Genomic DNA, 24932 nt, shown 5'->3' with positions numbered 1-24932 from the left:
GCAAAGAGACTCAGTACTTATTAACACTTTTCTTATTTAACACAGTTTGCAAATTTTCTATGTGGTATATTTCCTATTGATTAGATTGGTATCCTGGATTTTCATCTCTTCTTAATTCTTCCAGTTCAGTTCTCTTTTTCTGTTCTGACTTTTGATTTGTGTGAGTCAGGTACTTTATTGTGTTGCTCTGTCTGGAGAAGAGCACTCTTGGCTGTAAGTACTTTAGACTGAATTAACTCAGGCTTTTAAATTAGCATATTATTTTCTAAATAAGCCTTTCTCTTTTTTTACTTTCATACAAGCACCAGCCTGAAGAATACTTTCTTACAAACATTAAAGTACAGGTACTCCTCAAGTTAGGATCATAATTGAGCCCATGATTTATGTTGCTAAGTGAAAGATTTGTGAAGTGAATTTGCCCCATTTTACAACTTTTTTTGCCACAGTTGTGAAGTGAATCATTGCATTTGTTAAGTTACTAACATGGTTGTTAAGTGAATCTGGCTTCTCCATTGACTTTGCTTGTTGGAAGGTTGCAAAAACTGATCACATGATCCCAGGACACTGCAACCGTCATAAATATGAGTCAGTTACCAAGAATCTAAATTTGATCATGACCATGGGGATGCTGCAATAGTCGTAAGTGTGAAAAACGGTCATAAATCACTTGTTTCAGTGCCGTTCTAACTTTGAATGGTCACTAAATGAACTGTTGTAAGTAGAGGACTAACTGTACTCAGTAGTGTTTCTCTCCTCATGCATTTTTTCTATGTATACAAAATGCCATATAACATGATATAGATTTATAGCTATATAATACTATCTGCTATCCAGGGGTGCTATTCAGCAGGTTCTGACAGGTTCTGGAAACCTGTCAGCGGAAATTTTGAGTAGTTCAGAGAACTGGCAAACACCACCTCTGGCTGGCCCCAGAGTGGGGAGAAAATGGGGATTTTGCAGTATCCTTTCCCTGCCACGCCCACTAAGCCACACCACACCCACCAAGTCACACCACACCACACCCACCAAGCCACGCCCACAGAACCGGTAGTAAAAAAATTTGAATTCCACCACTGCTGCTATCCAATTAAAATACACCAGCAGTCACTATGGGCTTATGTGTGTCCATTGGAATAAGTATTAACACAATAATCCTCACCATGATACTGGGATTTTGGGAAATATGTATACCTGATCCAATGCTGTAATGTTAGTCTTTTTTCCACATATCCATGAGACTACTAGCAATCTAGCCTGAATGTAAATGCAGTTTTAGTGACAGGAGATTGCTTAATCTTACTAACTATTATATGAGAAAAGGAATATAATATGTCTCAGAATGGCAGAAAACTGAAATCTGGCAATAGGAACAGATGGTTCCTTTCCTTTCACCAACAAGAGCAGGGAGTTTCTTGCAGCAGCTCTGAACCATGTAGGGAGCCAAGGAGTTGATTGGCATTTTGGAAGAAGATTAAGCTGCTGTTGTTGTTGTGGATGTCATGATAGCTATTTAATATCTTTGTATACCACTTCCCGTTATTACCAATCTTGAAGGAGTCTATAATCAGCAATTAAAATATGAAGTACTGTACAAATAATGCGTGTAAAAAAACCATACAAAACAACAATGAAAGTAAAGAGAAAAGCCTACTTACAGAAAGAGAAAGCCTGTAATGAAAAGGTTAAACTTCACACAAAAAATAATGTCAGAGGGAAGGTATTCCTACACAATAGTCTTTTTTCTATTTTTTGGCACACATAATATTGCATGAATTTCATGACCAACTCATTTTGTAGATGTGTTCACAAGACACAGAAATTGGAAGATAGTAACTATAGCAGAACTAAATAATAGTGCTCTGCAAAACAATTAAAGATTTTCTTCAAAACATTGCTAAATACTATAACTAAGAATGTGCAACTGTTGATAAGTACTTGTTCCTATTCCATTCAGTTTAATAGCAATAGCACTTAGCCTTATATAACAATTTACAGTGCTTTACAACCCTCTTTAAGTGGTTTACATATTGCCCCCAACAATCTGGTTTCTCATTTTACCAGCCTCAGAAGGATGGGAGGCTGAGTCAATCTTGAGCTGGTCAGGATCGAACTGCTGGCAGTGGGCAGAATTCGAAAACACATTTATACAATTTACTGCTGCCATGTCTATCCTCAATGAATCATACCTCATCAAGGTTAACCCTGAACACTTGTCCACGACTGTGAGCCCTTTAAGGTAGGCAAGATCAGAAAACAGGCACATAAAGACTTGGAACGTACTTTAATATAATGTGGCTGAATCTTGAGAGCCAGTCAAAGCCTCTCCACTTCAACTTATTTTTTACAAAATCAAAGGTGAATTGTTTTGAGTTTCTTTCTCACATCTGCTTACCCAGAATTCAAGTATCTGTTCTCTAATGGCTCTCTGAGTCAAACCTACATTTCATCATAGATAGGTGTAAATAGATCTCCCCCTCCCAAACCTTTAGTGTTTTGAATCTGGCTTGCTTGCTGTGATTTGTGATCCGATTAGACTTGATTTGCCTATGACTGCCAAGATCATAGCTACTTTTTAAGGTAGTGTTATGGAAATCCCATGATAAAATCCTATTTTCCCAGTAAATTGCTTCTACATAACTTACTATATTTTGGGAAACATGGTAAGAAGATTATGTAATCTCTCCTGCAATTTACTCCTTTTTTTTTTTTTGTCCAATTAGTTGGGCTGAACAATAGTGACCAGCCCACGGACATCAAGTGAAATCTGTGGTTGTTTTGAGAGTTGACTTAGTTGATCTCTCTAATCACTTCCACATGACTGGCTAGTTAGTTGCCCAAGTTTTCTGTTTTTGAAATTAAATTGTTTTAGCTACCAGTTAATTACCTGGATGTTACTGTGTGATAAATTTGCAACATCACTAAGAACTGACAGCTGATCAGAATTGACAATAAGCAAGCAGAGATGTTTCAGCCAATCAGTATTCAATAATTATTTATTAAGAAACTGTATATATCCCCCCAATTCACTTGCGGTGACCCCAGGCAATTTACAGAAATATAATCCCAGATTCAAAACCCTATAAACCTCCATCCCTCTGGCAACAAGAATCACTTGATGGGTTGTGTATCACCCTGGGCTCACCAGACCCACTGGCAAAATGAGTGAAAGAACATTAAGGTGGAGGCCAATCTTATCTCTGCAGTGAATATGTTCCACAGGAAGGAAGCCACCATGGAAAAGGCCCTTCTTTTTGGTCCCAACAATATTGAATAGATGGACCTCCTTAAGAGAAGGGAGCTATATCTTATCCTGCTTCTCTGCTCTGGTGGGTGGGGTAGATATAACTGGAAAGATGACCCTTGAGTTCCTGTGTCCCTCATACCATCACATCAGTTTTAAGGCAAAAAAAAAAAAAAAAAATCCTCCCTCCCACTAAGATAAACTAAAATTGAAAGTGATTCATTTACTTATACCGGTATATCAGTTGGCACAACCATTCTGGATATTGTCTCCTTTATTCAGTCCTGCTAACCTGTCATTATCCTTGCAGACCAAGAATAGGGGCAGCCAGCAGAAAACTATGTCAGCATGAAATCTGCTGTCCCCATTGCCAATCCCTTTCCTATCTCCCCCATGCAAGTTCTGACTTATTGCCAATGAGGCTGTCCTGATTATGCATGATAAACAAAATGATTGGTTGATTCTTCTGGCTTGACAGTCCTCCCTCTTCTGCATGTCATTACCCACTGGAAGAAATACCCATCAGTCACATTGCTGCAGCTGGAATGGGATGGATCGGACTGCAGGGCTCTGTCCATCACCTCCAAGTTTCTTTCTGTGCTGTTCTTTCTCTTCCTCCTCCACCCCCTTCTCTTGTAATCCATGCTGAATGAAAATGTAAAATAACCTCCATGTAAATCAAAATCACAAAGGGAACTGAGTCACAGGCAGCACTTACCATACTTAGGATTTCTCTCTTCTACTTTTCTCTATGTAGGCAACAGCTGCCAACTTCTAGACCTCTCCATGCTCTGGGGGTTGGGAGCACTGGCATTTCCATAATTTGCAGTTTCTGCCTTGCACTAAACTGGTATAGGTTGTAGATATAATACTACTGGCTGAGCAGGTTTTTTTGTGATTGCATATTTCTGAGAAACCAGTGGCTTGATGCTGTTGCATGGAGCTCTTTTGGGAGGCATACAGGTAGTCCTTGACTTACAACAGTTCGCTTAGTAACAGTTCAAAGTAATAGCGCCACTGAAAAAAGTGACTTATGACCATTTTTCACGCTTATGACTGTTGCAGCATCTCCATGGTCACACAATTTATATTCGGATGCTTAACAACTGACTCATGTTTATGACAGTTGAAGTGTTCCAGAATCATGTTGATAATCTTTGCAACCTTCTTACAAACAAAGTCAATGGGGAAACCAGATTTACTTAACAACCATGTTACTAATTTAACAACTGCAGTGATTCACTTAGCAAGTGGGGCAAGAAAAGTCGTAAAATAGGGCAAAGCTCACTTAACAAATTTCTCACTTAGCAACATACATTTTGGGTTCAATTGTGGTCGTAAGTTGAGGACTACCTGTAGTGGAATAGCAGGAGGATGGGTTGACCAGGGAGCAGCACTGTTAATATTGATTAGTTCATATTGATTAGTTAATAAACTAATGAAGGAGAGAAGCAACCTAGAAAAGGAGAAATTTCCTGACAGTTAGAACAATTAATCAGTGGAACAACTTCACTTCAGAAATTGTGAATGCTCCAACACTGGAAGTTTTAAAGAAGAGATTGGGCAACTGTTTGTCTGAAGTGGTATAGGGTTTCCTGCCTGAGCAGGGGTGGGGTTGGACTAGAAGACCTCCAAGGTCCCTTCCAACTCTGTTGTTCTGTTTAAATGCACCCATCAGCACAATAGGCACTGCTCTGATACCAAAATTGGAACCCAATTTTGCCTTCAAAATAAAATACAACAGATGTTACCCACCTTGTTGTTGCTACCAGATACTGTTGACTAAAAGAGGAAAATGCTACCTTAAGACTGAATGTAAGGATATCTAAGAAAGACTGAAATGTGTCTTGCATGTGGGCTGGGAGCCCAGACAACACTGTGGGATCATGGCAGGAAAAATAAGCTGTTGGGGAATGTTTGTGTTGCATTTAGGTATAGATTAAAGGAGAAGAAAAGAAGAAAATAGATGAATAAAGGCGATGGTGAAGATACTGGCTTTATGGAAAGCCAAACCTTATCCTTCCCAAATTATTCAAACTGAGATAATAATTGGTCCAGGGATAGAATGCCCTGTAAATTAATCTTACCCTTATACTGATTTTATCTCATATGTATCTCTACACTATTACTAGCCCTACTTTGCTCTGCATGCATGTTACATTTTGTAGGAGATGCAAGGCACAAGGGTTAGGATTTGTGCCTTTAACTAGGTTGTTAAGCTTTGTGCCTGCTGTGTCTCCCCCCCCCTTCCCCCGGGACTCTGCTCTTCGTTGCCATTCCCATAGCTGAACTTGAGAAGACCCATCTTTCTCCTCCTGAGTGAACAAGACATTAGTCCTTAGCTGACATGCTATTTTTGTGAAGATGCTGTTTGTGTGAGGTAGGTGACAAGCTGGCACGGGTGGATCAGGTGGCTTCTCTAACCGAAGGGCTTGGCTTGCACATCCACTCGTATGAAAAAAAACACATTTGAAAACCTTTGCTTCTCCAGTGACAGACAATTTCTCTTCTGCTGCTTTTTGTCTTTGCTAAGGAAAAAAGGAAAAGGCAGACGGAAATAGAAGGGAAGAGACAACAGCTCGAGGACCAGATTCTTCAGCTGCAGCATTTCAAGGTAAGGGCTGATCCTGGATTGACCAGAGCTCTTATGTTTTTAGACATGCAAATCACACATTTGGGTAGCTGGGAAGAACCTGTTCCGACATGAAGCAGTCTGCATTGCTGGAGTCTGTGTCTGCTCTAGCTAATCAAATCCTTACCGGGTCTCTCTTCTGTGTGCGATTCTCTGTTAAAATACCATGTTATTGAAAAGGATGGAGCAAAACAGATGAGGGAAGGGGGAGGGCATATACAGCAGGCACCAGAATTTGGCTACCGGTTTAACAATTGACAACATATCCCTTGAATTGGAACGGATGTGGATTTGGGTGTGTTCACTGCATTGCTTAAATGGTTCTTTTCCCAGCTATGCAACCACAGAGGCTGCTTTTGTGTGCTTAATTATGGTAGTACTTGATCTCTATGGTTGTGTAATGGGGTGTGTGTATGTGTGCAGGTGTGCCTAAAACCGCAGAGCTATTCAAGGGGTATATGCAATCCATACAGTGAAGATTGGACCTAATCTGCATTTATACATTAAGGGATTCCCAGTTGAAAACTTGAGATTGTATGCAAAGAACTGTATATTGATACTGTATATACTGTGAAATATTGTATATAGGTACATAGGACAGATTAATCCAGGACTACCATATCTGAACTACAGAATGTTGGGCAACCAACAGTTTTCTATATCTCTTTGCTTCCATCTAGTGATTGTCTGGAATTTTGCATCCCTAATATGAATTGATGTATTTATCTATAGATGTAACTAGTTTGTATTTACTAACTTGGATACTGCTGAAAGTCAGATGGATGTTGAATAAGATCACGATCCATGGTAGTGCAACTGATTTTCAAGCAGGACATCCCGGGTTTATGCTCCAGTACCTTATGTGGAAAGGAATAGATGGCAGCTTAAAACAAAGATTCTTCTCAAAAAGCTGGCTGCTAGACTAAACCTATTTTGGGGGAGTTTTAGATGTTTCTAATCATCTTTTATTCTACAAATCTTTCTCTTCTAAACAAATTGTTCCTAATATGACAGTTTAAAATTCTGGATATTTTAGCCTGGTCAGTGCCAGAAAATCCTTCACTAGTACTTCTGAGCTTTTCCGCTGAAGCAGAGGGAGATGACTAATAGATTAGATTACATGTATACTTAGGTATAGTGGAGGACTTGTACCATTGATGCCTTGTATTCTACAATCTGGTTATTGGGCATAAACCTACCCCCACAGTGTGAGGCTATGTAATACAGATAATTTTCCCCTGTGTATTTTTATGCAATCTGTGTCTGTAGGAGGGACAGGTGTCAAAATAAAGTAGTTGGAAATTGTTGGAAATAACGGCCACTTGTACTTCAGCCTAGAGCTGCTGAGACAACATTTGGAATTTCTGGGCATTTTCTAGTTTTTCTAGAAGAAACATACCTTCTTTGAATGGTATTTTCCCCCATGTAGTCTTATTTTGGGGGCAGCAACTAATTTTTACCCCTCCCCTCATGTCATTCTATCTGAGGGATTGTGAAGTGCAAAAAATGGTGTGGTGCTGGCCTCCCAGCACAGTTGCTGCTTCTGCCATTTGCACTGGTATTTCTCCAAGCAGCTGGGGTAATATTGCTTATGCAGGATCACAGTGGTTGAGACAAGCCATGTGTTTCGTCAATAAAATTTCCTGTCACCATGGGGGAATTATGTTCTTGTTCAGAGATTGCAGCCACCTGTGCTAGACTTTTTAAAAGATCAGATCACATTTTAATAGGAAAAGCAGTGTTGAATGCTTGTTTAAAAACAGCCTTCCCTAATTGTTAACCTCCAGATATGTTGGACTTGATTTCTATAATCCCACAGCCTGGTTGGAGAAGGTTGGAGAATCAAAAGAGAATAGATTAAAATGCTTTTATTTATTTGTTTTCCAAGTCAGCCAGGTGGTGCCATTTGAAAGCTCTTATTCAAGGACAGGACAAATTTCAGGAAACTCTTTTAACTCTTAGCTAACACAGATCAGTGTTGGGCTATGCAGTGCTACAGATCAGGGTGGATAAAAATCAATGATTTTTTTAAAAAAATAAAAAAAAATCAGATTTTTTTGATTTAAATCGGATTTTTTTGATTTTTATCGAATTTATTTTAATAAAAAACTTTTGAGGTAAAAATCTATTGTAAGATAGTTTTCTATTTAAGATACATAAATAATTTAGTTTATTCAGCATGAAATGGAGCTTAGTTATGTAGCATGAGGCTGTATATTCTACAACACTGGGACTATCGGTGAGTCAGCAGTGGGTCAAAGGAGTAGCAGAGATGACAGTTGCTCTTTAAAAATTATGATTTAAATCGAGTTGATTTAAATCAAGCCTTTTTACTAGTGATTTAAATCATGATTTAAATTATGATTTAAATCATGATTTAAATTGTGATTTAAATCAACTCGATTTAAATCAAATCCACCCTGCTACAGATTCAAAGTTTTTCTTTTTTTAAAAAAGTGTTTTTGAGCATACAGATGCTCGTCTCCATTTAAAGCACCTATATCCAGGATGGTGTGGCTGTCAGCATGATCCTGAGCAGGGGTGAAATGCTCCCGGTTCGGACCAGATCACCCGATTCAGTAGCGATGGAGGCGGATGGTTCGGAGAACCGGTAGCAAAAATCCCTGCCCCCACCATTGCCCAGCTGAGCCACACAATCATCAGAGGCTTTTTTTTTATTTTTAAAAGCGTTTTTTATACAACCTCTTTGGCCGAAAAAATGCTTTTAAAAGTAAAAAAAAAAAAAAGCCTCTGCTGATCAGGCAAGTCAGCTGGGATCGTCAGAGGCTTTTAAAAAAAAAGAAAGCCTCTGCCAATCAGGCAAGTCAGCTGGGATCGTCAGAAGCTTTAAAAGCATTTTTTTTTACAACCTCTTCAGCCGAAGAGGTTGTAGAAAAAATGGTTTTAAAAGTAAAGAAAAAAAAAAAGTTGGCCATGCCCACTCAGTCATATTACCCCCACCACCACCAAGCCACGCCCACAGAACCGGTAGTAACAAATTTTACATTTCACCACTGATCCTGAGTAAAGGAACATTGTGTTTAAAGAGTTTGCAGTCTATGTGCATACCCACATAGACACTCCAAAAACCCTTTCTGTTTTTAAGACCAAAATACTTCACAGTCACAATTGGTGATAAACTGCGCAGGGGCATGATGTGCTTGGCCTGTTAGTGATTGGACCAATACCCAATTCATGCACCATGATCCTGCCTCTGATGATTAGAAATCCTTGAAATGCTTGAAAGTGACTTGAGAAAGGTATAGAATTCCCTCACTGGTACCTTTCAGATGTATTGGACTTCAAGCCTTGTAATTTCTAATCCAGATGGACCAAAGGCAATGCAATGCAATGCAAGGAATTACAGCACATAAAAATTGAGGGAAAAGTAGTGTACATAATTCTCTGCCATATCCACTAAATTAGATTGTACAGAGTTGTTTCTGAAACAGTGAAAAAGTTTACAAAACTAGTTTATCAAAGCTGGCAGTGAGCTACTTCACTACTCATCTTTAAGTAATAATTCTTCCTTCAAATTCAAATTCTAAAAGTTTGACAGTCACTGTGAGAATACTTACCTATATGTTAACAGTCCTATGTATTAGCTGTTTACTCCCTTTAAAAATTAAAACGGAGTCAGGTATCTCAACTAGTTCTGGATCTATTGCTTAGCGCATTGTAAGCCGCCCTGAGTCTCCGGAGAAGGGCGGCATATAAATCAATTTTTTTTTAAAAAAAAAATCTCTGTGGATGCTGATATATCTAATATTTATATGTTGAGTACATCATCTCTATGTATCAAACTGTTTCTTTCATAGTGCAGAATAGAAGAAATATCATCTGGTATCCTGCTTCCCATCTCTATTTTGCTGCTTTAACCAAAGGCCTCTGGGATTGTTCAGCATTGTTTCCAGAAACTCTGGAAATGTAGGCTATATAAATAATACAAAGTCTTTATTTTAGTCCATTTGTACCACCCAACTCCTAATTATTCTAGAAAAATTCTTATCTTTTTCTCCCTGCTTTTGCTTGCTATTTATCCCAGTTTGCCACCAAACAGTTTTGATATTTGCTGATGTTTATATAAGTCTCAGGCAATATTTCATACAGTAATAGGGTTGGAAATGGTGGTCTTCTAATTCAACCCCCATGCCCAGAACAGGATTCTTCCTATTATCCCAGATAAATGGTTATCACCAGGGGTGAAATCCAGCAGGTTCTGACAGGTTCTGGAGAACCGGTAATGGAAATTTTGAGCAGTTTGGAGAACCAGCAAATACTACCTCTGGCTGGGCCCAGAGTGGGATGGGAATGGAGATTTTGCAGTATCCTTCTCCTGCCACACCCACCAAGCCACGCCCACAGAACCGATAGTAAAAAAATTTGGATTTCACCACTGGTTATCACCTTTGATATGATGTGGCAGGCTATTCCACTCTTTAATTGTGCTCACAGTCAGAAAATTCTTCCTTCCTTCAAGTTTGAATTTCCCTCTGTAAAGCTTTCTCAGGTTTCTACCCACTGGTTTTTATCTTACCCTTGGATGCTACAGAAAATAAATCTTCTGCCTTTTGACATCCTTTCATGTATTGGAAGTTTGCTGTCATATCTCCTTTCAGCCTTCTCTTCTTTAGCAATAGCATTTAGCACTTGGACTTATATACCACTTCACAGTGCTTTACAGCCCTCTCTAAACAATTTACATGGTCGGCATATTGCCCCCAACAATCTGGGTCTTCATTTTAACGACCTCGGAAAGATGGAAGGCTGAGTCAACCTCTTGAGCTGGTGAGAATCGAACTGCTGGCAGTGGGCAGAATTAGCCTGTAATACTGCATTCTAGCCATTGCACCACCTTTAGACTAAATCTACCAAGGCTCTTTAGACTAAGCATACTAAGTTCCTTTAACCATTGTTGGTATGATTTGACTTTCAGGCCCCTTTCCTTCTTGATCATTCTTCTTTGCATGCTTTCTTGTTCCTCAGTGTCCTTTTTTGTATTATGTTTTGTATTGTACTGTAGGGTACAGTATTCTAGGTGTGGGACTGTCCAATGCAACGTAAGACTGGTACTTCCTGTTATCTTGTCACTTGGTTGATGTAGCCCCAAACTTATTGGACTTCTTCTGCCCATAGCAGCCTGACTTCTCTTCTTACTGGGACACTGGGTGAAACACCTTCTCTAGAGGACTGTTAAGTTTTCCTCTAGGGAAAATGCATTAAACTGATCGCACAGCTTCACTGACAGTGAACTTGGTCCTCCAAGTTACATGCTGCTAGCCTTTCTCTTCCAAAGCTGTTTTTTTCTGGAATAATGTCTTCTTTTCAATGTTGTTTTTTGAGACATTCTTCTGCCTTGTCCAAACTGATCTTTCCTAAATCTCTGTGTGGCCTGATTGGCCTTCAGCCCCTCCAATAACACAGTGAGTTAGGACTTGGTCCAGTGGAGTTGGAGTCCTCCTCAGGTAGAAACACAAATACAGCACAAACCTTGCTGGTCACCAAAGTAGACGGAGGGGGTTACCTGTGTGATGATGATTATGCAGATCCAAGCATCTTTTCCTCATCTGGAAGGACAAAATGTTAAAGTCTCCTATATACTGAGGCAAGGAGAAGGGGGAAAAGAAAAAGAGGCAGAAAATGGATTTAAATTTTCACACGCTGTTAGTCTTTTGGTTCTTTTGCTTAGGGCGTTGTGCACACTGGTCACACTTTGTGCACTTTTTTGCAAGCTAAATTAAATGGTGTATATTTGCTCTGGTGTGAATGTAGCAGTTGACTAATAGTGTGCTGGGTGCAAAACATACAAGAAATTACCTGTGTAGATTTTTCATCAAAAGAGTCATAGACCCAGCAAAGCACCAGGATAAAATTCTTAGCATCCAGAGTACCCCAGACCATCCCATGTAGATTTAGATGTAGATGTAGATGTAGATGTAGATGTAGATGTAGATGTAGATGTAGATGATGTAGATGTAGATGTACACACACACACATATAGATATATATACACATACATATATACATACATACATACATACTAGGAATCACAGCTCGCTTATCATGGATACTCATTAGGAATAGCATCTTAAATGAAGAGCATTTGGGGGTTTTAGGTTACAACATAGGATAAGATTTTGGAAATAGCAATGATACTGAGATTAGAAAATCAATCTTAAAGATGGGAAAAAATAAAGTTTTTTAGCAGCTAAAGAATAAAGTTTTTTATTTGAAAGCTAGACCTTTAGGAGATTTTGGTTATGCCACATCCAGAGAAAGTCTGGAAGTTGAAAAAGGATGTATTGAAGTCTGAAATACCGTAATTCTGAAGTTGAACTCTTCACCCTACGAATTGATTCAAAATTGTGCTTCAGGAAAGAAGACATGCAACAAGCTAAAGCAGATGAAAACATGCTCAAGTATGAACAGTAACCAGAGAACTCATAAATCTGAAATTATAAGGGATTAGAAATCTAAAGCAACACATGTAAGATTATCTCTTTGTTCATAAGATACTAAAACAACAAACAATCAGGGCCATCTTAACAGCATTATGGGCTCTGAACGAAGCAGTGTACTGGGGCCCCTACGACAACTACTCACAGGAATAAAAATGTAAATGGTCGATAAAATTAAACATATATTTATTTTATTGGCACTTCCAACAAAATTGGTGTTGAAACATTAAAAACATTAAAAACATATTGTTGTGCAGCAACAAATAATCAACATGATAAACATTTGAACAATACACGAGGCTTGAAAAACACAATAATACTCAGTAAGCCATACAGTTGCTGTATTTATATGATACGAGGTGCATTGAAGGGTTAACATACACAGATTATGATGGGGCCCCTATGCTCATGGGTCCCACGGGCAAATTTTTTTATTTTTATTATTAATTTAATTTAATTTGTATACCACCCTTCTCCCAAAAGGGACTCTGGGTGGTGAACAGCCAAAATTAAAATACATACAATACAAAAGTTAAGATAATTAAAAGAGATTAAATCATGCCCATCAGGCCCATGTGCCCTGCAAACAATGTGACCCTTTCTGAAAATTTCGAGGAACTGCTTTAAGTTCCCTACCAGAAAAGTATAAATGGAGTTCATCAGAGTTCATTATAATGGAAGTATACCAACATGATTTGAACAATGCAACTAAGAGAATTCTCTAAAGCAGATAAAGGGAGAAACGTAACCTGTCATTAATGTATTAGAAAGAGACATATCAAAACAGAATGAAGACTTCACAGAGCTAAAGCCTGTACAACACACAGAGAGAGATAATAAGTCTAAATGTCTTAAAAGAGAAGGCCAATATGCATAGGGATTGCAAAACAATGAGGTACAGGCAAGAAAAGTTAATTTAGCAAATGGAATGTTGATATCTGGAAAGGGCAGTGTTGAATTGAAATGTCTGATAAATCATAATGAAAGCAAGAATAGAATGTTTCAAGAAACATATACCTGAATTGGACACAGATTACATATATTAAACAAAATGGTTGTAAAATTATGTTTAAAATAAACTTTGCATTGTTACAAAAGACCATCAAGTAATATTGAAAGCACAAATGAAGCTAATTTGCTGGAAATTATACAGCCTAAGGCAAGTAGAGTAATGGGATGGATGCATAAGGATAATTCTGCAGAATGACATTTGGACACAGAGATGAGTTTCTTATTAAGAAAATAAAAGCTAAGAGCTTAAAAAGTGAATCGAATATTTGTCCTTTGGAGAAACAAAGGAAATCCACATATGATTTTTGTTTAAAAACAAAAGGAAAAAGGAAAGATTTTTCTATTTTAAAATAAGCCAGCCAGATATTGGAATCTGTTTTTTAAAGATGTTTGTAGTCCAGTGTCAGTCAGAACCATTTTCCAACAGTTTTTTTTATCAGAAAAGATTCAAACAAAACTTCATATGAGTTATGAAACCTAATGGTATTTGAATTCAAGGTTTATGCTTCAGACCCTTTAAAAAAAGGAATAAACAACATTGGAGAACCTAAGTAGGAATAATGCTGGGCTGATGAATTGAACAAAAGTTTACAACATTTTGAACTTAAAATCTGGAAAAGTAATCATTGCTCTGTTGCTCATTTTAAAGAAGAAGGCATAACTCCCAATGAACTAAAATATTTAGATACTAGCAGGGGTGAAATGTAAAATTTGTTACTACCGGTTCTGTGGGTGTGGCTTGATGGGGGGGGTAATGTGACTGGGTGGGTCTGGCCAACTTTTTTTTTTTTTAACTTTTCAAAGCATTTTTTCTACTGCTTTGAAAAGCCTCTGCCAATCAGGCAACTCGGCTGGGATCATCAGAGACTTTTCAAAGCATTTTTTTTACCACCTCTTCAGCCAAGAGGTTGCAGAAAAAAATGCTTTGAAAAGCCTCTGACGATCCCAGCTGAGCCGCACAATCATCAGAGGCTTTTTTTTTTACTTTTAAAAGCATTTTTTCATTGGAAGAGGTTGTAGAAAAAATGCTTTTAAAAGTAAAAAAAAAAGCCTCTGATGATCGTGCGGCTCAGCTTGGCATGGTGGGGGGGGCCGCAAGGATTTTTGCTACCGGTTCTCCAAACCACCCGCCACCATCGCTACCAGATCAGGCAATCCGGTCCGAACTGGGAACATTTCACCCCTGGATACTAGTGCAATCAGCACAAGCTTGTCAATAGCACCTAGATCTACTCTGGATACTCAAAGAAGAAAGCAAAATACAACAACAATAACTACACAGTCACACATCACAGTCACTACTGAAAATGACTGAATGCAGAGAAGAATGAAAAAGATGGAAAGAGGCTTGGAAGCCAAATCATACCAAGAGTGGTTGGAGAAACTTGGTATGTTTAGTGTAAAGAGCCATGGTGGTGCAGTGGCTAGAATGCAATATTACAGGCTAATTCTACCAACTGCCAACAGTTCAAATCTTACCAGGCTCAAGGTTGACTCGGCCTTCCATCCTTCCGAGGTCGGTAAAATGAGGACCCAGATTATTGGGGTCAATATGCTGACCCTCTAAACCAGGAGTGCCAAACTCAATTTCATTGAGGGCCACATCAGGATTGTATTTGACCTCAGAGAGCCAGGGTGGGCGTGGCCAGCTCGACATCACTCGTGTAGGGGGCACCTGTGGTGGCCCGAGCACTCTGCCAGCCAAAATGGGCTCCCAAGCTCCATTTTTGGCTGCAACGGCCCCCTGCAACCCTCTGCCAGCAAAAATGGAGTTCGGGAGAGCTGCCCGCAGCCCTCCCGAGCTCCGTTTTCATTGGCAGAGGCACTTCAGGCCAGTCCTACGCTGTTTCCAGAGCAGCCCTGCAGGCCAGATATAAGCACCCCACGGGCCGGATCCAGCCCCCGGGCCTTGAGTTTGACACCCCAGTTCTATACCGTTTAGAGAGGGCTGTAAAACACTATGAAGCGGTATATAAGTCTACGTGCTAAGTGCTATTGCTAAAGAAGAGAAGGCTGAAAGAAGATATGGCAGCAATCTTCCAATACGTGAAGAGATGTCACACGGCAGAGGATTAATTTTCTATACATGGCATACCAGCAACTGGGCCATGGAAACAAGTGAAATCCCATCTACAGGCTGCAGGCAGCATGCAAAACCAAGCCCCCTCCAGTCCGCAAAAAACCCTTTCTCCATGGAACCAATCCAGTGGTGGGTTTCAAAATTTTTTACTACCGGTTCTGTGGGGGTGGTTTGGTGGGCGTGGCATGGCTTGGTGGGCATGGCAGGGGAAGAATACTGTAAAATCTCCATTCTCTCCCCACTCCAAGGGAAGGTTACTGCAAAATCCCCATTTCCTCCCGAAAACTGGGACTCGGGAGGCAGAGAATAGATGGGGCGAGACCAGTCAGAAGTGGTATTTACTGGTTCTCCTAACTACTCAAAATTTCCACTACCAGTTCTCCAGAATTGGTCAGAACCTGCTGAAACCCACCTCTGAACCAGTCCCTGGTGCCCAAAAGGTTGGGGGCCACTGAGCTAAACCACAGAAATGTAGGGAACCTGAATTACCAAGCAATTACCAAGTAAATGGGTTTTCAGAATTAAGCATGATTCTTGTGAAATGTAGAATGCCATAAATCTAGTTTAGTAGCGAAGCACTACAGTACACACAAAGATATAGTGAGGATTACAATGAAGTTTTCTGCTGGTGGTTTAACGTGCAAATATCAGAATTCTACTAAGCATAGCAGCATCTAAGAAAATACATGTGAAACACTTAGATATTAAGACAACTTTTCTGCATGGTGATTTGAAAAAGGAGATTTTTATACACCAGCCACCAAGTTTTGTAAAGTCAGCAGAAGAAACACTGTAAATTACAAAAATCTATATATGGACTAAAGCAAGCATTCAAAGCATGGTCTGATAAAGAAAATCAAGTTTACTAAAACAAAGACTTTAAGCAGGGGAATACTGATTGATATTTATATACAAGAATCAAAAATGGAAGATAAATGTACAGTACAATCTTTGTCATGCTGATGATTGAATTGTACAGTATATTTAGGGTACAAAAGCGATACTTAGTTTTGAGACAGTGACAATATAAATAAAGAAGTAAAACAACTTGGGGATATTAACCTCTATCTTGGAATGGAAATAAAAAGGACAAAGATAGAGGGTTCTTGCTCAGTCAAACCAAACAATAATAGATCTAATAAAGTTTCTAGACCTTGGTGAGGCAAAGCAGTCATGGTCAGTCCTATAAGGTAGGCCAGGTAGAAAAACAGACATCACATAGATTTCGAGAATTATATTTTATTATTGCAGGATATAATAATAAAATCTTAAAAGCCTGACTAAGTTTCTCTCTGCCCCGTTTTATGCTAAACAAAATTAAGGTGGGGATTATTTTGAATTTCTTTCTCATAGTTCCTTCTATTGCTGGGTTGTGTAATCTCTTCTTAAGTTCCTCCTTAGCAGATCATTCCTTTCTTTCCCCATAATGGCTCTTTCATATCTTCTCCAAGGTCAGCTCTGTGTATCTTTACTGTACAGCCATGCAAGTTCAGTACCCAAATGAAGAGAAAAACTAACGTTAAATTGGCAAATAATGAGCAATATAAGGGAGTTGGGGAAAAGCTGATATATTGCAATTGTCCTGACCTGGCCAGCTCTGACCTGGCCAGAGCAATTGGACTGCTAATTATAAATATTAGAAAGAACAGTCTGACAACACAAGAGGACTAAGGTAAAGGTAAAAGTTCCCCTCGCACATATGTGCTAGTCGTTCCCGACTCTAGGGGGCGGTGCTCATCTCTGTTTCAAAGCCGAAGAGCCAGCGCCAGTGGTGGGTTGCCCCTGGTTCGCACCGGTTCTGTAGAACCGATAGTAAAACCAGCGGGAGGCTCCGCCCACCGACCCCAACGTCACAAAAATGCTTCTGCGCATGCGCAGAAGAGATCCGCTTTTTAGTATCTTACTGCCGACCTTTTTATCGACAAGCTCAGTGTCTTAGCCACTGAGCCACCATGCCCCTACAAGGACTAGATAGCAGTAAATGATGGAATTGGTTGCCGCAAATGAATTATGGATTTTAATTTAAAACTGCCTATGACTAATAATCCAAAATATATGGAATATATATAGGTTTCAACTGGATTGGAAATAAATCTGATAGGAAATCAATGTAGAACAGATATTCTTAATGCAGGGATGGGGAACCATGACCCTTTTATGATTTGTGGAATTCAAGTCCCAGAATTCCCGAGCCAGCATGGCTGGAGTTGAAGTCCACAAGTCATAAAGGGGCTATAGATCCCCATCTCTGCTGAGTTTAATTCTTTATGTGGTGTGGTGAGAAGCCAAGCATTGTAGCTCTGTCATCTAGAGATGCTGAATGCTGCACTGTCAGACTCCAAAAACCTAAAAGGACACACTGAATTTATTTTGTGCAATTTCCTTTATTGTTCCTCACCTACAGACCGAAGTCTCGCCCAAACTAAACTACTTGCTTTATTAAAGACACAAAAACTCTTTAAGAATTCCTAAGGAGGAGCTGCCTTGACTCTCTTCCTCCCAACCAAAACTAATCTAAACTTTGCTCTCTCTGGGTCCTCTGGAGTGCAGCCCCTCCCTCCTGGGAATTCAGACTGCATTCCACCATAACTTTGGAAGAAGCATACAAAGTATTTGTATGGCTGCACAAACTATTGCTACACTTGCAAATAAAAAGAACCAAACGTTAGTGTGAAGTAATTCATGGCAGTTTAACTGCTATGCATAGCAGTTATATTGCACAATTTGATCACAAAGTTAAAGAGAAGAAAAATGTCGGAATGCTTCATGTACACCATTTTTTTCCCCTTTCATGGTGCAGAATAGAGAAAGTGTAATCTGGTGTCCTACTTTTCATCTCTGTCATTCAGGCATTGTGTACATACAAAAGCATAAAGCTTCAGTAACCAAAGGCTACTCCCTTTGGGATTAATTACCCATAATATTGTTTCTAGTGACTCGGGAAATCTTTAGATATAGGTAGATATACAGGTAATGTGAATTTTCCCCTGTTCTTGGGGTTTTTTTGTTGTTCTCTTTGCTTTTGACTAGGAATGTGCAGGATGCAAACTAAATTGAAAATTGGAGACAATAATTTTAAACCCTATAAGCCTTAGCTACTTTATGCAGTTTGTAAAGTAGTAGTAATATAGGTAGTCCTCGATTTATGATCACAATTAAGCCCAAAATTTCTGTTGCTAAGCAAGAGAGTTGTTAAGTGAGTTTTGCCCCATTTTATGATCTTTTTTGTCACAGTTGTTAAGTGAATCAATGCAGTTGTTAAGTTAGTATCATCAATGCGGTTGTTAAGTGAACCTAGCTTCCCCATTGGCTTTGCTTGTTAGGAGGTTGCAAAAGTTGATCACACGATCTCTGGGACACTGCAGTTGTCATAAATATGACTCAATGGCCAAGCATCTGGATTTGAATCATTTGACATGGAGATGCTGCAACAATCTTAAGTGTGAAAAATAGTCATAAATCATTTTTTTAAAAACTGTTGTAACTTTGAACAGTCACTAAATGAACTGTTGTAAATTAAGGACTGCCTGTAGTGTACAGAGAGCTAATTTTAAGGGTGGCTTAGCTGTTTAACCGATGAAGTCATCAAAGTAAATAAACAAAAACCATGTGATGCTGACATCATCAGGTCATGACCCTAAACAGATATGATGGCCTTAAACCAATCATGTGCTCTTGGAGTCATAAATTCACGGCCTCAATCAGATATGTATTGAAGCTAATCCTATCAAGAAAACTGTGACAGTCAAGTCAATCCATGATTAGTTTAAGCCCAAACTGATCCCTAATCCCATATAGATTCAAATAGAAATAAAATAAAAAATGAACAGAACCCTAGGCTGGACTGTATTTTGGAAGCAAACCCTATTTGTGCATTGTGAAATAAATAATAGACGAATGGTGCTTTAGAATAGAATAGAATAGAATTTTTAATGGCCAAGTGTGACTGGACACACAAGGAATTTGTCTTGGTGCATATGCTCTTAGTGTACATAAAATAAAAGATACGTTCATCAAGAATCATAAGGTACAACACTTAATGATAGTCATAAGTTACAAATAAACTAATCAGGAAACAATATCAATATAAATCGTAAGGATACAAGCAACAAGGTTACAGTCATACAGTCATAAGTGGGAGGAGATAGGTGATAGGAACGATGAGAAGATTAATAGTAGTGCAGACTTAGTAAATAGTTTGACAGTGTTGAGGGAATTATTTGTTTAGCAGAGTGATGGCATTCGGGAAAAAACTGTCTTGTGTCTAGTTGTTCTGGTGTGCAGTGCTCCATAGTGTTGTTTTGAGGGTAAGAGTTGAAACAATATATGTCTAGGATGTGAGGGGTCTGTAAATATTTTCACAGCCCTCTTTTTGATTCGTGCAGTATACAGGTCCTCAATGGAAGGCAGGTTCATAGCAATTGTTAATTTTAATGTTAATTGTTAATTTTGGGGGAATTCTTAAAGTCAGCATCTTAAATACAGGACAAGGAGCACTTTTTAAACCCACAGTCTGCATTGCCCCCTTTTCTAACATATTTTATTTCCATAAGAGTTTTTAAAATCTCTCCCTTGAATAAGGATTTTTTTTAAAAAAAAAAACATACCAGCCCTAATGTGGCACTTAATTTAATTTCGCCCTAATCCTTTGAAAAAAGGTACAGTTTGCAAATTTCATCCTGAAAAAGCATATGCACATGTACTCACACACATTTGCAAATTTAACTGGTAATACAAATATACAAATAAACAGGCCTTAATAAAGTTTTATTCCCTCAGCAAACTAGGAACATTTAACCAGTAAAGCAAAGTCTCACAGATATACCCACCCCAACCTAGCAACAAGCAGTGATACATCTTACCCAGACATATCAGAACTGTGATTCTAGGCATGTGCAAAGTAGGTCATGTGACCAACTGGCAAGGGGCAGAGTAGGGTGGAACTGGTATGTTCAGACATGTCTGGGCAGGTGATGCATGGAAATTCATCAGTTAAAGTCCATTTTGCTTTTGAAAAACAAAGGTCCGCTGTCTGAAGGTATTTCTATTCTACAAAATACTGTGGGGGAGTGCAAACTCAATGGCTCAATAGCATATAGAAATCAAACCTTCATAATCCAAACCTGAACGTGTTCGTTTCTCTCAAGTATAGTCGGAACATGGCTCCATATTTCATAGAATATGTACACAAGCTTTAAATAACTGAGTTGTTGCAAAGGCTGGAGTTATTGCATACATCAGGACACACATGGATACACTTATTATAAAATCTCAAGTTAGCTTATATGAAGTCCATCCTAATTTTATTCAGTCACAAGCCTTACATTGAGACAGAATGATTCCCAGTAAGATCTAATATGAAATAAACTTTGAACCTCCCTTGTTCAGGCCTGACAATCATTATTATTGCTTAACCAATCCTAATAGCAAGTTGTTTTTGTGATTCTATAACATCCATCAATATGTTTACATTACTATGGATTTCAAGAGCTGTTTTGTTGAACAATGTACACAATACATTATGTATTATAAACTAAGTGAGCGCCTGTAACTGCCTCATCTCTTAGCACAATACAATGAGTTTGTGATGCTGGATAAAATAAAAATGTATTTCTGTAGTTCCAGAGGATTTCACCCAAGCAACTATGAAATCCAAATACATATTTTTTTTCTTGATCCCACATCATAAACGCGAAGAACATTCAAGATAATGTTCAACCCCATTTCCTATGTGCATTTTATATTGCAAGCTGTTGTGTCATCTGTTGATTTTGTTTTGTCATTCTTGCCAAGCAAGCTGAGTTAAAGCTGTCTAGGAGACTCTTTTGTGTAATGGTCTCACAAGATCAAATTCCCACCATTACTGTCAGCATGAAAGGATGCATTTGTGCATCTTGCTTATTATGTTCAGGAACATTGTGATCATTGAGGTATGGGGAGGACAAAGAACTAAATGCCATTAGGTCAGATGTATTGCAGATCTAATTTGGCATGGCTGCTCTAATTTTAATGGCCCTTCGCCCATTCACATCACGGGTAGAGAGACATTTCATACTGTATTTGGCAGCCAAGCTTTTTGGCATGATAAACATACAAAGCACGAGGAGGAAAATAATGCCTCCCCAACACAAAGCAGATGTATGCCAGAGATCTGTAGCAAATGGTGTCACCTTTTCTTCACCTTTATCTACTCACTTTGGGAGCATCTACGTTGCCTCCTAAAAGTTACTCCAGAACTAAAGTCCTCCATAGATTTTGGCTAGAGATATACTGTATTAAATTATTGAAATCAGGTCAATGGCGAAAAGCAACCACTATCTGAAACCTAGTGATATTTTGCCGAAAACAGTGATTACCTGACACACAAAGATAGAAGCATATCACCTTTTAAAAATTTATGGATTTTTATAGATCATGATCTTTAGGCTTTTTTAAAAGTGGTTCGATGCTAATGAATTCTTCTGTGCATATGTATGTGTGCTCGATTATTCTTGTTCAGCTGGAAGAAGAAAATGCTCTCATTTCCTTTTTTTCAAAGAAGAAAAACTCTGTTGTCATCAGTGAGGTGCAGTATGCTTGTACGTAGCTTTGTCAGGAGATGGTTGAGGAATATGTGCGAGTGTCCTGCCTTTCATTCCACAAACATCTGTGCTCTGCCATCTGCCTGCCTTCCCACATGTCAGTGAAATTCCAATGTGAGGGAATTCCTCCTTAGTTTTTCCCTCTCCTGGCCAGGATGTATAGGCACTGAGAAAGAGTGTCAAGTGATGGGAAGCTGAAAAACAACAACAAAAATAAGTGCTAAGAATAACAAAGAGAAACATTAAAATGAAGTTGAAAGATACTAAGGAACAACTTAAGAATGAGATTAAGAAAGAGAGACCTCTTTCCCAGAGGAAGAAAAATTTGGGGAAACGGGAGGACGGATTCCAGTACAATAAGCAAAAAACCTGCTGAACGCAGCTTGGTGCTCTGCATCTTTTACTTGCACTTTTAGAAGGTTTCTGAGTTGCTTATAACATGGAAAGAAGGTAGGAAGGGGAAAACTATGAACCTGATTGTTTCATAGAAGCCTTGAGGTAGGTCTTCCTTCTTTTTTTATACAATCTCACATTACTGGGCTTTTGTGATTTTCTTTGATCTGTGCCTCATATTAGAGGCCTCAAGACACCCTTGCCTTAAGGAGGGGGGGTGTCATATATTTTTAACATATCACTCTGAAGAAACTTTTGGACATGCGTGTGATGTCTATAATTACTTCATTGAATTAATATGAGAGTGGTTAATATAACTTATATTTAATACGCTTGATGGCATCAATTTGTTAAGACTCTGAGAGCTTTAAAATGTGCCGCATTAGCCAAATGTTGGTCCTGTGCTGCTAGCAATTATCAAGTAATTCCTATCTCTTTTTCTTGCAGTATGCATTATTTCAGGAAAGAATTTGTGTGCGTGTGTGCTTATCCATTAAAAATAATATAGCAACGTAACTAAAAACTGAAAACCCCAAAAATCTGAAAGCATATAATTATTTATTTGATACCATTTTTTTTTCACACCCATTGTCTTCAGAGCACCGTGGTAATTACTGATCACAAGTTAAACATAAAAAAAAAAAAACCCTGCAATTTTAAACAAAGCCTTCATGACATTAAAATACAAAGGAGATTCAATGATTATATTTAAATGGCTACTGAAAATGTAAAGTACTTAAAATAGAGTGTTTGAAAAAAGGTTAAACTGAAATGCAGGAAAAAAAATAAAATAAAAATGGCTTCCCCAGCTGTTGGAACACCACAAAGAAATTGGCACCAATTTCCTGTGCAAGTCAGCCAGATACCAACTGCAACCACTGAAAAGGCCTTTCATTAGTCCCACTAAATATAATCAGCATTTCTTTGGGGGTCGCTGGCACATACAGGAAGATTAGTACAGGAGAAGCCCCAAATAGTCCTGCAACAAAAATGACCCCAACTGCAAGATTAAAAAAAAAAAAAAATCAATCTACAAGAGATGCACAGTTGTATTAAAACTGCATTATCTCCACATTTTTAAAATATTAAATTGCGCGTGGCTGTTTTACTTTTTTAAAATAATATCACTGAATTGTCATGATTGACGTTTTTGTCTCCAAGAGACTGGATATCATTAAATAACATATTCCACCATTGTTCCTCCTTTTTTTTAAAAAAAAAAGCTTTCAAGTCAATCTTGACCCTTGGGAGTGACTGGACAAGATTCCCTTGTAGGTTTCTTGGCAAGATTTTTGGAACTAGCTTGCCTTCTTCTCCTTCTCCTTCTCCTCCTTCCTCCCCTCTCCTCCTCTTCCTCCTTCCCAAGGAAAAGAAAAAGGAGAAGAAAAAGAGACTGACTTAGACTTTAAAACTCCCAGTCTCCTATTGGTGCCTTTAACCACTACGTCACACTGGTTTTCTATATCATTGTTTCCAGACCTTAGCAATTTTAAGATGTAGGGACATCTGGGGAATCCTGGAATTGAAGTCCATAGATCTTAACATTGCTGAAGTTCAGAAACACTGTTCTATACCATTGCCTAAAAGGGGCTGCTGATCTTAATTAAACCAGAGAAAAGCTGCAATAGGTCACACATATTAGCAATAGGGTCAAAATACTTTGGCCTATGCGGTGCTTTCATGCAGATTGGGGAAATAAAAAGATCCCAAATGGTTTCACTGACTTATTTTTCATCTTTTCAAGGCAAAAAAAAATCTGTGCTTACTGTTGAATCGAGAGGTGGCTCTAGTTCTTTAATATGTGAGGAGAAGGCAATATATTTCAGAGCGGGTTTTATTTTGCATTGGTTCAGCTAAATTAAGAACAGTGAGCTGTGTGATGTGCTCCAAGTTTATGTTATGTTTATGTTTATTATATTTGTATACCGCCCTTCTCCTGAAGGACTCGGGGCGGTGAACAGCCAGCAGATAAAATACAGAAAATATAAAAATTAAAACAACATTAAAAACCAATTAAATTAATTTGGCCCTCAGTTAAAACACCCCCATATTAAAACCCATAATTTAGCAATTTAAAATTAAAGCAATTTAAAAAGTATGGTCAGGTCAGCCCGGCTTGATGAAACAAAAATGTCTTTAAGGCACGGCGGAAAGTGCGCAGATCCGGAATCCGCCGTATCGTTCCAAAGAGTAGGTGCCCCCACAGAGAAGGCTTTCCTCCTGGGGGCCGCCAGCCGACATTGTTTAGCCGACGGCACCCTGAGGAGCCCCTCTCTGTGGGAGCGTACTGGTCGGTGGGAGGCTACTGGTGGCAGAAGGCGGTCTCGTAAATACCCGGGTCCTAAGCCATGGAGCGCTCTAAAGGTGGTAACCAATACCTTGAAGCGCACCCGGAAGATCACTGGGAGCCAGTGCAGCTCCCAGTGAATATCTTTCCATATATGTTTGCCACTGTTACAGCAAAAATTGGTTGGGAGTGAGCAAAATGCCTCCTTCCAAGGAGCTAAATTGCTTCTGATCTGCGCCTTTTGATTTC

General features: G+C 38.8%; 1 protein-coding gene across 5 annotated transcripts in view; it reads left to right on the top strand.

The window, feature by feature from the left end:
• PALM2AKAP2 (PALM2 and AKAP2 fusion) overlaps positions 1-24932 on the top strand; it is a 249192-nt gene that overhangs the window by 37802 nt on the left and 186458 nt on the right. For all 5 annotated transcript variants that reach the window (XM_087886347.1, XM_087886346.1, XM_034410613.3 and 2 more), the window contains exon 2: positions 5775-5855. In XM_087886347.1, coding sequence (XP_087742473.1) covers positions 5775-5855 — 81 coding nt within the window. The remainder of the gene's footprint in view (positions 1-5774; positions 5856-24932) is intronic.

This window comes from Pantherophis guttatus, chromosome 2 (assembly GCF_059756535.1).
Source record: "Pantherophis guttatus breed Tessera chromosome 2, ASM5975653v1, whole genome shotgun sequence".
Lineage (NCBI taxonomy): Eukaryota > Metazoa > Chordata > Lepidosauria > Squamata > Colubridae > Pantherophis > Pantherophis guttatus.
Note: the sequence above shows the minus strand (reverse complement) of the source record. Positions and strands in the feature narration are given on the sequence as shown.